This window comes from Haliaeetus albicilla, chromosome 3, assembly GCF_947461875.1.
Source record: "Haliaeetus albicilla chromosome 3, bHalAlb1.1, whole genome shotgun sequence".
Classification (NCBI taxonomy): Eukaryota; Metazoa; Chordata; class Aves; order Accipitriformes; family Accipitridae; genus Haliaeetus; species Haliaeetus albicilla.
The window spans coordinates 13,021,362-13,039,194 of record NC_091485.1 but is presented as its reverse complement, the minus strand read 5'-3'; the positions used below and the strand labels follow the sequence as shown (position 1 = coordinate 13,039,194).

The following is a 17,833-nucleotide window of genomic DNA, read 5'->3' as shown; positions in this document are numbered from 1 at the left end:
CCGTGCGGCCGCTGGGCTCCGGGGGAGAAGGAGACCCCCCTCACCTTGGGCTCCGTCGGTGATACTTCCCAGAGAGCCGTTTTATAGCGTGGGTGCCGACCGGAGACTCGAGTTTGTGATAAACCAGCAACTGAAGGAAACGCGCTGTAGTCTTGTGTAGCCGTTACACGGTGCGCTTCAAAATAACGAGGGGATTTTGCACGCTGGATACCCAAGTAACAAAACTAGTAAGCAAGGTGCTGCTCTTAGATGTAAATGAAGCTGCATAATTTTTGTAGGTATTAGGGAAGTGGTCAGGTCCCCAGCGCAACTGTTCCTGATGTTGCATTGCGTGCACCGTTCCTGCAGGAGAAATGAAAATTTTAATTGCCGGGTGAGTCCTTGTTTCGGAATGCACTTGAACACATGTGCTTTGCGTCAAGCCTAGGAGGAATGCTGCTGATACTGTGCGCGTGCTTAGGCAGTTTGCTCGTTCTGGAAGATAGCTGAATTTCAGGAACTGATTTAGGTAGGCACCAAATTTGTTGCATTGAAACAAATAGACATGGGAGGAAATGGATACTATTGGTAAGCAGTGGCGTTTGAAACCTTCGTGGTATTTGTTCCCAAAGTATCGGCACTATGAATGCTTTGGACAAGAGGTAAATGGGGGTTTTATAGGTGATGGTGCTGTCAGCAAGGGGCTCTCCCTTCTCCTCAATTCCTTCCCTCTTTCAATTCTAGCTGGCTAGGACCCATCCTGGGGAGACGTGGTTTCACTGTGCGGGCCACGGTACAAGGTGGATGCTGCTGTGGCATCCCCTGGTCCTTCTCTCCTGGGTGTACAGAGCCCTTTGCTATAGCACTGCCTGCTTCGGTCACCTCCGCTCTCTGTCCGCTGAGCAAGAGTGCGTTTTGCTGGGGAGAAGTGGGAGCCTGCTCAGCCTTCAGCCTCTCTTCTGTCTTCTGCTGGAGCGAAGGCACCTTTTGTAGCTACATGGCTCAGCTCTGGTGAAGGGCTTGGGGATGGGGAAGGGAAGATGCTCCATGTTGTGCCATAATAGTAGCTCTTGACTGGTATCACAGGCACAACAGAAGTCGTGAATAATTTTTGTATCATCTCATATTGCCAGTACTTGGACTCACGATGCCGCCGTCACGCCTGTACTCCTCCCGTTGCTGTCTTGTATTGGTTTCCATCTGTTGACATGGACAGTGATGGAAATCGGAATAAAAATCAGTGGTAACCCCCTGAACTGTTCAGAGTGCAGAAGTATGTACCTTTAAAAGGGGTTCAGCGATCGCAGCTGAAGCATGGGTTGGTTTGCCTGAAAGCACCAACAGTTACCAGAGAGGAAGCCAAGCTTTGACAGCTGTGCGTGGTTTAAGTCTTAGTGATGATCATCTAAGGTTATTGGGGAAAAAAATCCCCCTCTATGTTGTGGAGGAGATGGCAGCACTATTGTGATTGCTTGCACATATTATAAGAAACCATTAAGGAGAAAAGGCATGATTTGACATGCAGCTTTTCCCCTGCATGTTAAGGGTTTATCCCCTCTGTAGCTAAGATCTGTGTCCGGCTATCACCTTTTTATACTAATTTCTAATGGTGGATATTAATTGCTTTCTGTTAGAGATCCAGTGATACAAAGAAGTGAAGGCTGGTGCTTAACGCTTTGCTGAAGTGTTCCGGAGGACTAATGTGTTGCGGCAGGGATTTGGGGCAGCATCTATCACACAGAGCCCTTCCTACTGCACCCTGGTGCGAGGCAGCCCCCTGCTTCCACCATGCCTCTCCCCCATCACCCTCTGCCTTATTTAAGCAACTGAGCTGGAAAAATCATAGAATGGTTTGGGTGGAAGGGACCTTAAAGATCATCTCGTTCCAACCCCCCTGCCATGGGCAGGGACACCTTCCACTAGACCAGGTTGCTCAAAGCCCCATCCAACCTGGCCTTGAGCACTGCCAGGGATGGGACATCCACAACCTCTCTGGGCAGCCTGTTCCAGTGCCTCACCACCCTCACAGTGAAGAACTTCTTCCTTACATCTGATCTAAATCTACGCTCTTTCAGTTTAAAGCCATCACCCCTTGTCCTATCACTACATGCCCTTGTAAGAAGTCCCTCTCCAGCTTTCCTGTAGGCCCCCTTCAGGTACTGGAAGGCTGCTAGAAGGTCTCCCCGGAGCCTTCTCTTCTCCAGGCTGAACAACCCCAACTCCCTCAGCCTGTCTTCCTAGGAGAGGTCCTCCAGCCCTCTGATCATCTTCGTGGCCCTTCTCTGGACTCACTCCAACAGGTCCGTGTCCTTCTTCTGTTGGGGGCCCAGAGCTGGATGTAGTACTCCAGGTGGGGTCTCATGAGAGTGGAGTAGAGGAGTAGAGTTTCTTTTCAAAACTGAAAAGAAAGTCGGTTTTGTATGTCTTGTAGGATTGAGCTGAAATACTTTCAGTGTGCCCACTTTGATTTCATTGTACAGAAAAACAAGTTTTATCTTTAATAGTTAAGTTTTTGTCTATGTGTCAATACCAGTAATACAGTAATTTGATATATACAGACGTGTAAACGTGAATATTCCAATGAGTATATATTCTAATTGATAGTAATATCAGCTGTCATTTCTGTAGATATGCTTGCCAAAAGAACACGTAACACATTTCTGTTTGATCTGCTTTTCTCATTTGAAATGCAATTACTTCCTTGTGTGAAGTGGCCACCAGGTGTCATCAGAATGCTTTTATTTTTATTAATTTCTCCTTTTCTTTAGAAGCATATGTACACTTTGTATTCTTCTCTGGAAACTTTGTTCACCTACGACACAAATAATCCTAAATCCTCATGTTACCTGTTCAGCCAAAAACTCATGCAACTCTTTTCAGCAGAGCTACTTGAATAGGCAGCTGACAAGAGGAAAACAGGACGCACAACACCACTGAGAAACATCTGCATATATACACAGATTACTACATGCATTCTTTGCCTCAGTCATGTAAAAGATGGTGATAGATACAGTAAGCTAAACCATGTGGGCCTGATTTACCTTAGTAGAATGTCATTAAAGAGCGACAGGTAAGGCAGTTAAAATGATTAGTCAGGAAATACTAGTATTTAAAACACGTTAAATTTCCCTTTCTACTTTCTGCCATCTTCCCTTCTTAATGCCTTTTCTACAGTTTTGGTGTCCTGACTTCACACTGAATGTGTTTTGTTTTGTTTTTTTTTAAATGACATATTTATTTATGTAATTTAGCTGTGAATTTTTGGCATACTTGCATTAATTGTGGATAAAATACATTCAAACTATTATCAGCCTACCTTAAATTTAAAATGGTATTGGTTAGGTTCTTTTTTTACATTCAGTGAGCTGAGGCTCAGTGAATAGCTGGGTAATAAATACCTGAAAAATGCTCAATAACTTTTTGTTTGTTTGTTTGTTTGTTTCATAAAAAATGAAGAGAACATTTCAATTAAAAAAAACAACCTTTTTTTTTTCCGCCTTCTTCCCTACAAGAAAAAACTTGAATTTTTTTCTAGTTCGTACTTCCCTTCTGCATCTTGGTTGAAGTTACTCAAAAAATGGGTTCTTGGTTCTCAGCTGGCAGAGAGCTGGCCATCAGTGTTGGCCTTTTCACCTGTGCTGTGCTGCTACCTCCGCAAGCCTGCTCAAGCTGTGTTGGTAGACAAATGCATCCCAGGCTGTGATGATGGAGGCCTCTTGTTGCTTTTTGTATGATACGGTAGTTTAAAACAAGGGGCCAACAAAGCCATCTTTTTTTTGTCTTTTAGGTTTAATTTTGAGCAAAGTCTGATGGAAATTTAGTAAATCTTGGCAAGTATCAAATACCAGAATAGCCATCTAGGAAATTCATCCTCCTTGTATTTTAAAGGACAACAGTTGGGGCTTCTAGGACCAGGTTTCTAGGGTAAAATTTCCAACAGCCAGTTTGCAAGTAACAGCAATTTCAACTTAGTTTTATCTTTTGCTGCCAAAGTGCACAAAAAAGTTAAAACTTCTAACATTTTTTTCAGGTGGCAGTGATAGCGCCTGTGTACTTCCTCTGATGAATTCCAGTGTGGTCCACTGTATGTAAGAGGGTACTACAGCCTATGGTATAAAAGAGATTCAAATTGCATTTACTTTTTGCTTCCCTCTGCTTTTAATTGGTGAAGTTGGTGAGAATTGCATCTCGCATAAAAACATGTCATTCTGGGAATTCCCACAAACCGTGGGACTCGTTACTGTATGTGAAAAATGAACATTTCTTAACTGGAAGTTTCTTTGATGGACCTGATAAACTGTCTAAAGTGTTTTGAGAATACTTAAACAGTGCTTTTAATCCATAAATATCACAGTGCTGTATGAATACTATCTTTCTTGGATCCTCAGAAGTTTCTGTTGAATATTTTTATTGCATTGTTATATGTATGGCTTGCTCTGGAAATAGTCAAAATTCTTTGAATTTACAATTAAAAATATATGGACCTTTTTAAATCTTCAAAAATTGAAAATCTGGAGGTTATTCAACAATTTTTAGGAGATGCTAGTGCATTTCCTCTTTTTTTCTATCTTGGACATACATGCCTATTGATTCTGACAGCACTTGAAATAAGTGTGTATCCATGTCTTTCTTTTTTGACTTCCTCTTCAAAGCTGATCTAATCGGTGGTCACTGCTGCATTTAGCAGCATTTGGCTCTTTCTGAAGTGAGTGGATGATGAAGTAGGGAGCCTTCCCTTTTTCTCTTGATTTGTTTAGGTGTGAATTAAAGAATATATTCTTTATGTCAGGAATTCATAAGAACTTCCTTTATGTTGGCAATTTCTGCCCACCCAGGAGTACTTTCAGTGGTTTGGAAGGAGGAGCAAGAAGGATGTGAGTAGTATTGCAGGGTGAGTTTCCCCATGATGCCGTTACAGTTCCTTCTGATGCTTGTGAGAAAATGAAGTTAACAGGTGCAGGTAACTTGCCGTTTTTCAGTGATACACAAGTGATGACTATCAGCAGGCTTTTTATTTTGTTACCGTAACTGTTGTAGATCCATCAGTGTGGAAGTTTCAAAGTCTTTAGTCTTTGAAAGCCTGTAGCTTGTTTGGAAGTCTCCTGTGGAGGTTCTGCTGCCCCGGGGAAATGAGTGGCTTTCATGAAGAACGGGCTTACGATGTAAAGCTCAAAGTTCCAGCATTCTTGAGCTGTGAGGGAAAATACATGTTGGTAATGGATAGCATCAAATACTCCTCAAAATAAAGGTGGTCTTTGTTCCATTTGAACCAACAACCATCTTGTCTTCTGTATTCCATTATGGAAGAGACTGTTCTCTTGGATTAGTCTCTCTGAAGGAAGTGAGGTAACTTTGTAAGGCCATAAGACAGACCCATGATTTGATTTAGGAAGGATGCTATGCCCTCGAAAATGAGAAAATGTTTATTTGACACAAAGGTCATATGTTGAGATGAGTTGTTCACATTTAGTTTTGTGCAGGCTATTTAAGGAGCTCATTAAAATGATTTTGCTTCATTGTATCCATGATTTCATTGAAAGAATTAATTGTCTGAAAAAGAGGAATTTTTACTGGCAAAAAGAGAAACCCTGTTTTCCGTATGTCGCATCCTTTACAAACACTGCAGATTGGGTATTGAATACTTGGAGACAATCATAGTCTGACTGGGAAGTGCCTTGGGAATTCTAATGCCAGGATTAGCATAAAAAATAAAAACCAAAGTGGAATTTTGTACTTGTAAATATACTTTCTTTGGGTTCTTCTGTACATGCCCCTACCCGTTCCCTTAAAGAGCTGGCATATGACCAAAAAGAGGAGTAAATAACATTGTATTGAGCATCAAGTTAAGGAACTTTGCAGTTCATTACAGGTTTATGGATCATCACTAAATTGCTTGTACTTTTGATCTTAATTTAAGATTACTACTTTCTAAATTTAATCTGAGGATTAGGGCAATGCAAGTCTTACTCTGAAAATCTTAACTGCACTGTCTCCACCTTTTGGCATAGAGGAATTATATACTATATTTTGGACCAGAGGAAAAAAAAATGGAGAAAACACTCAACTAAAATGTTCTCTATTTCCATCAAAGAAAAGATTTTCTTTCTGCAAATGACTGATGCTTTTGTATAGAACTGTAGCAGATACTATATCAATATACAAAAAAGCTTTGCAGGAAGAATACAAAAATCTGTGTAGTTATCTGGTAAAAAATGGTGGTGGCAGCTCAAGAAGTGGTATTTTTCTCATTTCTGGTATTCATTTTCTTCTTTATAGGTAGTGAGATGGTGCTGAATTGTGACTGTGGGATGTCTTTTAAATTAGATTAAATGTTGAAACAAAAACTCCACGATTTTGACCATTTGGAAATCCCAATGCATGAAAGAGGGGTATCCTTAGCTATATTGGTTTCTGTGACATAGCCAAAGTATTGCGTATTATGCACTTGTAATTTAAAAATGTGTGTGTCTTCTTATATATTCTGTAAGGATTTGGATATTTGGCCTATGCAGATGTGACACAGCCATTTTGCTTTTGAAGGTCTTAAAAACATGTTTCACTTCTTTTGGATACTTGGAAAATTATTCAAGAAAAGCACTATGTTAAAGACCAAGCTCCTATTTCCAGTAGAATTACTTAGCTTAGCTTTTTCTGTGCAAAAATGTTGAGGCCACACCAGTTTTTTTTCCCAAACTCAGGAACAGCAGTGTGCTGCAAAGAACCTTAAAATGTGTTAGGTAATGTATGACTGTCTCCAAGTAGGAGAATTTGTTAACCTGAAGCTAATGTGGCAAATTAATTTTTGGTCATATCCTTTAAGAATCTGTTCAGCTATACTTGATTTATATGAACATTAACAAAAGATTTATGTTACAAAAAGTCAACCCACTTTTGAGTTAGAACAGCTTCATTTTGAACATCAAATATGATGTTAAGAGAGCACTGTTTGACAGAACGAGGTTTTAAACTATGGAAATACTGAAGATTTGACTGCTGTCTGCTGAGCTTGGGCTTGATCCTGCGCTCTGGTGTTCTGCTGTGTTGTACCTGGCGATAACATTGGTGCAGTCTTGGAGCCTATACAAATCCTTTCTGGTTTATCTATGCAGTGCATTAAGTGGTTACGTATTGTTGCGCTTTAGATATTTGTTTACTTGTAAAAACATAACCGGCATCTTTAAAAGGTGAAGGTAGAAGGAAAAGCACGAGAGCTTGCATCTTGCATTGTTTTTAGTCTTGTTGGTCCACGAATAAGGTAGTTCAAGAGCTGTTCTTCCCCGCTTCTACTGCTATATGAGTTTTCCAGCATTACATTGATCTCAGAAGGCTTACTCAGTCACACTATTAAGTAGGAGTTGGACTTCAGCGTGTGCTTAAGCAGCCGTGGCTGCAGAGGGTTACTTGTTACATCTAGAATGTGGTTTTGGTTACCAGTTGATCTAATCAAATTCCAGATGCTGATTCTTTGCTCCTGATGACGATCCCTGTGCCAGACTAAGGTTTGAGCCAAGATTAATTTTGCAGAAAGAAATCCATTTAACCTTATGTATCGTGTGGTCACTGGGACCGTACAAACTTGGGAGTGCTGTTGATGCCTTCTCTGATGCATTGGTTCCTCTATTAATACTAGGCTAGCCCTTAATTAGTGTAGTGGCTTTGATGAGAGCAGAGGTGAACTGATTTATGCAGGCTGAGGATTAGGACCACCCAGATTTGTGATCAGTTTGTTGCTTTGCCATTGTCCTGCGGCAAATCTGAGAAGGGGCTTTCAGGAGAGAAGCTGACAGCAGAGGAAGCCCTATATACGCTCCTTTTGCCTACAGGAGGCTTATGGTGTGCTGAATGCATCCTTCAAGTAGTGACAGTCATTTGTGCAATAAATCCACGCAGGCGGCTGAGAAGAGGTCTGCCCACAGCTGCCTGTGGGTGCGAGGCACTCGTCTCCCATCAAGGAAGCTGAGGGGTATGCTACTGAAATTGCGTTAGAGACACAGCCGTGTTACCCGAGCAAAGATCATAGCGGGGAGAAACAGAGGCAGGGCTCAGTGTTGTGGTCTAGATCTGGTCTGAGATGTGGAGAACTGACCACAGCTCAGGAAATCGCTGACGATGGTCCCAGCAAAAGGTAGTGGCAGTAGCCACTAAGTGTCTGCCTCAGAAGATGTGCTCTTCTCCTAAAGGCAACTGCAAGAGAGAACTAAAAGAAATTGAAGGCAATTTATTCCTTACATTAATCAATATAGGGGTAATATTAGAGAAACAACAGCAACTGCCTCATGGTTGTTTTTTCGTAGAGAATTCTTTCTGGATTATGGTTTCATGCAGGTGCGTACTCCCACATAGTGATATTTTGACACAGTTTATACGGAGGTGGGACACAGGCAAATCTAACTCTGGGAAGGGTGTGCAGGGGGAGATTACTTCAATGAAAACTTAGATGTGAGGTAGAGGTGAAACTGGTAAAGGCCTATCATTAATTGTTGCTATGCCTAACTTGTGCTGTGCAGCCAAGGAGCTATTGTCCTGATAACATGTGTTTTTAGTTGTGGGGATAGAGGTGAGGCTGTTGACTTCATTAGGAGTACTGCCTGTAAATGAAGTGGAGTGCATCCCCGGTCTGCGTGCTAGAAGTTTATCTTGAAATGAAGGCAGAGATAAGTGTCTCCGTTTACTGTCAACTTGGAGAACTGGAGGAATTAGGTAAGGCGGCTGGGGTGTAAGGCTCCATTGCATATTTGTATTACATAGGTGACTATTTTAATTTCATACTTAAATTATTGGCAGCACCTGAGATTTGTGTTTTGCATTTTTCACTTGCCTAGCAACTAGTTTGTAGTAGTGACTACAAACAGTTTACAAAGATAAAATAAGGGAAATACTTTTTTTTTTTCTTTTCCCTAAGCACTTGAAAAAATCCTTAATTGGTGCAATACAGTTTTGTTGAAGACAAGGTTGGACGCCAGAACTGGGATTGCAAGCCAAGATTTTTGGTAAAGCACAGAACAGGATGAACTTCTATAGGAGAGTTAGTGATCAAATGCCGAGAAGTAAGGCTAAGCCTGCAGGTACTGTATGCAAATAATCAGCCATCTTTTTTGAGGTGTGTGGCTGGCTAATGGAGATGAGCTGAATCTGTGCTGGTGTGGCAGAAAAAGCATGTTCTGAGACTGCTGATACCTGCCTGTGACAGCTGGGAAGCATCCACCTCCAGTGATTACTGTATCTCTGGCTGAAAGTGGCTTGCGATTTCTGTCAGAGGTTGATGTCAGTGTGACAGTGCTTTAAGGTTTAAATCAAATTATAGGAGGGCTTTAAATGGGCATGAAATATGTCAGAAGAGAGTACGGTGTGGAGCCACCAGTCCCCTACTTTTTAATATGTCCTGAATGTATGAATTCTTGTCGATGGAGAAACCCCTAATTATCCCGATACAACCTTTGATCGTGGAAATTTCCAATGCAGGTATTAGTTCACTGCTGGACAGGTTTTCTGATAAATCAGATGGTCTGAGAGGAAAGTATCCTATAAAGAAGATGGAGAATTGGTTTGAGATTGCAAATTGTCTTGTACAGCAAAGAAAAAACTGCTGTTCTTCCCCAGGCTGTGCAAGAGAAGAGTGGTCAGGTCTCAGTGGTGTGCTGGGAACCTGCTGTGGAGGTGCAGCAAGGCAAAAGACCCACGGCTGCTGTGTGCAGACAGTTCAGGATAGACTTGTGGCACTCATCCCTGAAGTAATTTCACTGTGTTTTCCAAGTTATATAAATAAAGCTGTACTGCATTTAAACAACATAATTTTCATCTGATCTTTTTTTCTGTATCCCAAACAGTGCTCATAAACCTTTTCAGGGTAAGCTTGCACTTCAAAGGCTTCATCCTTCTCTGCTATTAATTGCTGTAGCATTTTTGAACATATTGACAATATGCTGACTTAAACCAGCTGAGAATATAGACCTGACTGTTTTATTTCTGACTAATTGTGATAGTTTCTATCACGGTTTAGTGAACAAAGAAAAAGAATAGTGTATAAGAACCAGAAAACCACAGTTGCAGAAGCAATATCTGGATCCTCCAAAGGGCTATCGTGATCTAGAGGTGGTTATTCTCATGTTATTTAGGTATAGCTAGCTTGGTATAAGTGTGGTCAGTACTTTAGCTCAATGAGAGACCTACAGTTGAAAAACTGTTCAATGTATGCAACTACAGTGCACTCAATTCCTTATAGGCCTTCCATAAGTTATTATTAAACAGAAATGCATTTTTTTACTTCTATAGGTAGTAAGTCCAACTGATTTGAGTATATTTCCCCAGTTTAATACTTTCTTACTTTGTCCTCAAAAATAAGCATAATTTTTTTTTTTTTTTTTAGCATGTACTTGAATAGCTTTTTTGTACCCTGCGTTGTCTGTATCAACATTGCAATTACTTAATCTTGTCAAGAAGTACTTACAATTGTGGTCATGGCCTCATTCAATGGGTAACTGAACAAAAAACTGGATACTTGGATCTGCAGCAAATTGATGTTTAAATCATAGTGTAAAGCACATAGATAAACATTTAGTATTTAATCATCTGTTAAAATGAAATGCATTTTCAATTCTCAATCGCTTCATATCAAAATGAAAAGGTAATAAATGTCAAGATTTGATTTCCCACCCCTATCCCTCTTATAAACCGTGTTGGTAGCATCAGTTTTCTAGTGGTGACATCTTTTTGGGAGCAGGGAGGTCACACTGGGCAGTTGAGCAAAAGCTTTTGGTAACTAGATTTGGACAGTTCAAGTTTGTGCTGGGGTTCAAAGATCTGCCCTTCTCTGCACTGCTATTTCATGACTTTTTTTTTTTTTTTCTTTCTCCATCCCCCCAGTTGGAAAATGACGTTTTAGAGGATATTTTAGGAATGATGGGAAACTGCTTGTGGCATATTCTTTTAGAAGATGGCTCTATTTGTGTTTTCCCTCTTTATCAGGTAATCGAAGCAGAGGAAGGAAAGCAAGCTTCATACTTACAATGTTTAACATTGATGTTGGCTTTGTTTTGCTTGTTGTTGCAGTCATGGTCATTTCCTCCTTGGAGCTTTTACATTTGGGAACCTGGATTTGTGGTTCAGGAAAAGTTGCACATCCTATGGCCGGTTCCCTGAAACCTGGTAGCGTTTCTTGTCCTAAATATGGTTCCAGAAACAGTGGTTAGGCTTGTCTGCCCAAGTTTAAGCATGTAGTAAATTACTTGATTACACAAAAACTATTGAAGCTAGTGCTCAGTCACACGGTGCTCATCACAGTGAGAGCTCTGTAACCAAGTGTCTAGAGGTTGGTTTGATTATTAGATGTCATAAGTTTAGACACCATGCTGAAAATGTAGCCTCATATCTTTCATTGTTGTCTGTCTTCCTGCCATGAATTTAATTTGCTATATTGCTTTTTTTTTGCCTTGAATCTTTTAACTTTTTGTTGTGCATGAAAGACTAATAATAACTCTTTTGTTTTATAGGTACTAACCCAAATGATCTACAATTGATAATATCAATGTTAAGAATGGATGGGGAGCAAAATAAGAAGAGAGATGATGTTGATGAGAGTTTACAAACTGAGTTGACAGAAGAATCCCAGAGAAATATATCAGGAGAAAATTCTGGATGTGACTCTTTGTCTCAGCAGAAAACAAGGCTGATACCAGATGAAGTGTTCAGGGACCTTGAAAAGAAGAGAAAAGAGAATGGCACAAACAAAAGGGCACTGTCAGGGTCACCAAACCTGGATGTTGCTGAAGCAGACAAACCTGAAAATGTCTCCAGAAAAAGAAAGCGGAGTTCTTCAGAAGACATTGAAGATAGTGAAAGGAAATTGCACAAAGTCGTAGCTGGAGAAGCAAGTAGTACAGTAGCTGGAGCTGTAAAGAAGGACGGAGTTGCCAGTTGTCTTAGTGATGACATATTTAATTCAAATTTCCTGTGCGTATATTGTGATTTCAAATGTGCTGATGGTGCCATATTGAAAATTCACATGGAAAATAAACATTCACAAGAGGTGCCAGCTACTGTTCCTGATAAGTTATCTTCTTCAGAAGAAATCAGGGTTGGCTATACAGTTGGAAACATAGACAAAGATCTTAAAGGCAAAATGAGTAATCGGGGTTTACCTTCCTGCTCGGATACGGAAAATCATAAACAAGAATGCCTCTCTAAACAATCCGAAGAGCAAACATGCCCTCACTGTAGTTGCACAGCTGAATGTAGTTCAACATTACACAACCATGTTAAGCAAGATCATGAAAAATCCAAGATATTTTGTTGTGATCTTTGTGGTTTTCAGAGTGCTGAGGAAAATCTCCTGAATTCTCATTTCCTTGGCAAGACGCACCTTCGACGCCAAAATCTTGCTGCACGGGGTGGATTTGTACAGATATTGACAAAAAAATCCTTTAAAAACCAACAATCTACTGCAACCAAAGAGAGGAATGTCAGAGCAAAAGCGGGGACCCGTAAATTAAGGGCAAGAACTGCTAATACAAAAGAATTAAGTGTTTGCAGTGCACTGAAAGGCTCAAAAGTAAGCTTGTCTAAACAAAATGATGGCGCTGAACTTGTTGAAATGATACCATCTTCGAATGTTCCCACTGAAAAAACAGATACTGTGACAGAAGAAACGTTGGTTTCTTCCAGCGTAGAAGGAAATGATAAAGTCTGTAGTGAAAAACTAGAAATACCAGGACCCTCAGAAAATATCTTGCAGAAAATAGAACTCCCTCCAACTACCAAAAAGCTAGTTAGCTGTTTAAACATGACAAGGAGATTTGATAGACCGGAACATAAAAGAAACATTGTCTTGTTAAGGTCTTCATTTGGACAGAGTAGGTCTTTTAGATTAAAAAGGCAAGTTAAAAGAAGGTACAATTTGTTGGGTAATAGTAAGAGAGGCAAATCTGAAACTCGGAGAGTACACGTGAAGCATATCTCCAGCACACAGCTTAAACCTAGTGATTCAAGCCCTATGTCACATACAGAATTAGAAACAGACACTAAAAGTAATTGTGATACTACTTCAGAAAGTCAAGATCTTACTGAAGATAAGCTAAATACCCTTTCTTCCAGCGCTACAGATACTAAACATTCTGATGTTAAACTTACTGCTGATGATGGCGTTCTTCATACTTGTGTTGACTGTGGTCATGTTTTTCAGAACAGAAAAAGTTTGGAAATTCACATTGCAAAGCTTCATACAAAAAGGATCCAGTTTCATTGTCAGATGTGCAGTTATTCCTCCGGAGTCAGGGAAGATGTGAAGCAACACTGTCAGGACAGTAAACACCAGATGGGTGGTTGTAGCTTTAATTGTCAACTCTGTTCATTTACCAGCTTGAATGTGATCAGCCTTCGAAGCCATATGAGTGAAGCACATAATATGTCCCATAGTTGTCCAACTTGCATTCTTTTTTTTCAAATGGAAGAAGAACTGATAAATCATCAAAAAAATGAGAAACATGATGGTTCGTTATTTCAGCAAGCTACTCCATTGAGTAACAGCGATCAGACCTTGCAAGTAGTAACTTATGCTGACTCAGTATCAAACAATAGCCAAAATCTTGCAAAGGAAATGGAAGTATCAGTGAAAGCAAAAACTCCAGACTCTTCTTTCATAAATCATAGAAATGAACTAAAGCATTCTGTTCTGAATAAAACCCAATTTCAATGTAAAAAGTGTTTTTATAAGACAAGATCTTCCACGGTTCTTACAAGGCACATAAAACTCCGACATGCACAGGAGTATCACTTCCTTTGCAAAGCATGTAATCTCTACTCACTGAGTAAGGAAGGAATGGAGAAGCATATCAAAAGAAGCAAGCACCTTGAAAATGCCAGGAAAAACAACATTGGACTACGTTTTGAAGAATGTATTGAAAAGGTTTGTGTTGGTGTTGGTGGTATTAAAACAGTGGTGGATCCTTCCATTTCTGGGAGTGGGAATACAGAGTTAGATAAAGAAATTATACACGTTTCATCTTCTTCTGTGGAAAACATCTCAAGAAATAAAGAATTCGTTCCACTTGATCAAAGGATTGGTGGAAATGAACTGGTTTTAGCTAATGCACCCAGAAGGGGGAAACCCAAAGGCACTATTTCTAGGACATGTACCCATTGTGGTCTTTTGGCCTCCAGTGTTACAAATTTGACTGTTCACATCAGACGAAAGCACAGTCATCAGTACAGCTATTTGTGTAAGGTTTGCAATTATTATACTGTAACCAAAGGAGATATGGAACGCCATTGTGCAACCAAAAAACACAAAAGTCGTGTTGAAATAGAAGGATGTGGAAAACAGAACTCGGAGATCATCGTTAGCCCTGAAGGAGGTAATTTTGAATCTGTGAGCAAGAAGGTTAATAGCCCCCTGACTGCCTTGTATGAACATGTTGAGGATGGTAGCCAGTCATCAGATCTGGAAAATTCTGTCTTAGACAATCAGGAAGTTGAGCAAGGAGATGCTGAGCTAAAAGTTGTAAATGCCAGTAGGCTGCCAGATTTGGAGCATACTAGCACTCCATTAAATATAAACCAACGTATATTTCTGGAACCAGCGAGGGTTACTCAAGATGGTGACCCTTGCTTCCAGAGAAGAGCAGTGGGCGCAAACGACAACAAGTGTGTGCACTGCAGCTTCATTGCTCATTCTTCTTCTTCTTTAGAGCTGCATGTGAAGCGAAAACATACAAAACAATTTGAATACTACTGCATGGCTTGTGACTACTATGCTGTTACTCGCAGAGAGATGATTAGGCATGCAGCAACAGAGAAACATAAAATTAGAAGAGAATCTTATGTGTATTCTTCTGGGGAGGAAGCAAACACAGCAAATATCACTAAAGAAGGCACTGCTTTGTCTCAAGAGGAGCATCATCACAGTGCAGGAGAATCAAAAACTGTTTTAGATGAAACAAAATGTGCCAATGACGCAGCAGAAGGTGATCATATGGATAAAAGCTTAACTGAGTGTACTGTCATAGATGAAAATGCATCTCCAGGAATGCCTGAAGGTGGCAGTTCCCAAACTGCAGTAGAAGGTGAACTTGAAGAGACAGCTAAAAATGGAGAAGATGACCTTTTTTGTGAAGGATTCCAGCAAACTCCTCAGAAAGAAAAAGTTGTTAAACTTGACAAGGAAGTATCAGTTAAAGAAACAGGTACTTGTGAGTTGCAGAAAAGTAGGCATGGTCAGGAGCTGCTCAACTCAGATGATGATTGCACTGCAGAAAATCAAAATAGATCAAGCAGCACAAACTTGAATTCAGGAAAAGGTGAGGAAAGCTTGGAAGCAAATAGAGAAAACCCTGAAGCAGAGTGTAGAAACACAGGCATTCTTAAAAAAAAATCACTGAAAAAAAATAACCCACTTATGCCAACTCTTCCAGAAACAAGTAGTGCAGTAGAACAATCAGATTTTGCTGGAAACATTGGAGAAATGGTACAAAATATACATAGTTTAGAGGGTGACAGAAGTTTCAAAGAGGATCCTACTGGGGAGGAGGAAGAAGCCCTTATGGAAGCACAACATGAAGCAGAAGTAACTATAAATAACAGTGTTTGGGAGGCAGATGGCTCAACAGCTGAGGGCATGCAAGAAAGTAGTAATGAGGCTTTAGGAACAGTTTTCAGTGCTGATGATAAAGGAAAGGCAATGCAAAATTTTGGCAAGTTTGATTCTTCTATAGTGAGGTTAAAAAGCCATCCAGATGGGGAAGCCGCTGACCATTCTGCTGAAGGACAGATGTCAGGTGGAGTGAAAGCTAGTGAGCTCGCAGTGAAAGCAGATCCTTCACCAAGTGGTGGGAAAAAGAAGAAGTCAGAAGGAATTTCCCTGGGGGAATCGACACGTATTCGCTGCGACGACTGTGGTTTTCTAGCAGATGGTTTGAGCGGACTAAATGTTCACATAGCCATGAAACATCCTTCAAAAGAAAAACATTTTCATTGTTTACTCTGTGGAAAATCATTTTACACAGAGAGCAACCTTCACCAGCACTTGGCGAGTGCCGGGCACCTGCGAAATGAGCAGGCGAGCGTGGAGGAGCTGCCCGAAGGAGGTGCTACCTTTAAGTGCGTGAAGTGCACGGAGCCCTTCGATTCGGAGCAGAGCTTGTTCCTCCACATCAAAGAGCAGCACGAAGAGCTGTTGCGGGAAGTGAACAAGTACATTGTGGAAGACACCGAGCAAATAAACAGGGAGAGGGAAGAGAACCAAGGCAACGTCTGCAAGTATTGTGGGAAGATGTGTAGAAGTAGCAATTCCATGGCCTTCCTAGCTCACATCCGTACCCATACAGGTATGGAAATGCTCTCTTTGCAAGTGGTCTCTTTCAAACAGAGTGAGTTATACCATTGGTCTTTTTCTGCTTGTTAATCTCTTTAACATTTCTTATGAACTGGCATTCATATCGCCTGATGAGCCCCCAGTGAAATTCAAAATTACCTAAAGGGGTATGAAAATACAGTGATCAAAGGGCAGAAAATGTAAGAACATTTTAAGCGCAGTCACCCTTCTGCTTTTTGTTTCATATAGAGAGACTTCCTTCCCTTTAATCTAAATTGTAACCATTAATTGGTTCTTAAATTTATATAATGAAGCAGTGGTGGTTTGAGAGAACAGTTAACTGTTCTTTCTAACTTCCTCTTCCTTGCAGTTGTTTAATATCCAAATTGTTTATTTGATTTCAATTCAGTTACACTTTCAGCATTACATAATGCTTCAGGATAGGCATTTGATATTATATCATTCCTAAATAAACACCAATAAGACGCAGCAAGAGGTTTTTGTAGAAATACTTTAGGGGAATTGGAATTGGTCAGCCTTTTTGGAAGGTAGTGTGTAATGCTGATGTGATGCACAGGGATGTAGCATCTGATTTAGTTTCTGTGCTGATCACACTTTCAATTCATTTTTATGTTTGATTTTAAGTGGAAAATTTAAAAACATTTTTGTAGAAAAATGCATAAGCTGCAGTTCTAAATTTATGTAAAAATTCACTGCGATGTTTCTATAAACCTGCCATACATTCTTTATTTTAAATAGACAGCTTTTCTAAATCACTGAGCTCTGCTTAGACAAGTGGTGTCTCCATGGTTGAATTTATGAGTGGATTTGAATAATAAATTCACATTTCAATGAACATATTTTCATTAAAACTGTAAGGTTTATTTTACTGTACTTTTAAATAATGGCTTATTATGGAAGCTATAGTTTAAATTCATGCAGTATTTGAAACTTAGTGCATGGTTACAAGGAAGAGAACAAAAAGGTAAGAAAAAAGAAACATAAAAGAATGGTAATTCCTGGCATAATCCTAAAATAGTTTCATAAGGTTTTTTTTATGAAAAGGCAAGGGCGTGACTGGACAACAAAGTTTAAAATTAATCTTGGGGAACACGGACATTGTATTTCAAACCTTTCAAAGTATTTTACTACAACTGCAGAATTCATGTATACCAATAACTCACATACTTAATACTTTCAGCATTACTTCTGTCCTGTCAATAACATAGTTATCTCTATTGCTTCAGCTAATATCCAACTTTGAATGCAGTATTAAGTCTTTAGAGGGACGCTCGTGTTCACATGGTCCGAACAGCTGTATAAGCCCTTAATATGCCCTCTTACGGCAGATAAAACTGAATAAAACTAAGAGGGGGGATGCTAATGGAGCTCTCTTTAGAATTCTTTATGCAACTGTCTGGTCAAGACATGTTGCTTATAATTGATGTGTCCATTACTTGAATTCTCTTGTAATTATAGTCAATAAGTCTTGTAAATGTGTTAAAGCTCACTAAAAGCATACAAATTCAAGAACAGAGTAAGGCTAATAAT

At 40.0% G+C, this 17,833-nt stretch overlaps 1 protein-coding gene across 1 annotated transcript in view; it reads left to right on the top strand.

Annotated features, from left to right (window-relative positions):
* ZNF407 (zinc finger protein 407) overlaps positions 1-17,833 on the top strand; it is a 351,046-nt gene that overhangs the window by 16,463 nt on the left and 316,750 nt on the right. Inside the window, exon 2 of the mRNA XM_069778852.1 lies at positions 11,469-16,295. Coding sequence (XP_069634953.1) covers positions 11,504-16,295 — 4,792 coding nt within the window. The 5' untranslated portion in view covers positions 11,469-11,503. The remainder of the gene's footprint in view (positions 1-11,468; positions 16,296-17,833) is intronic.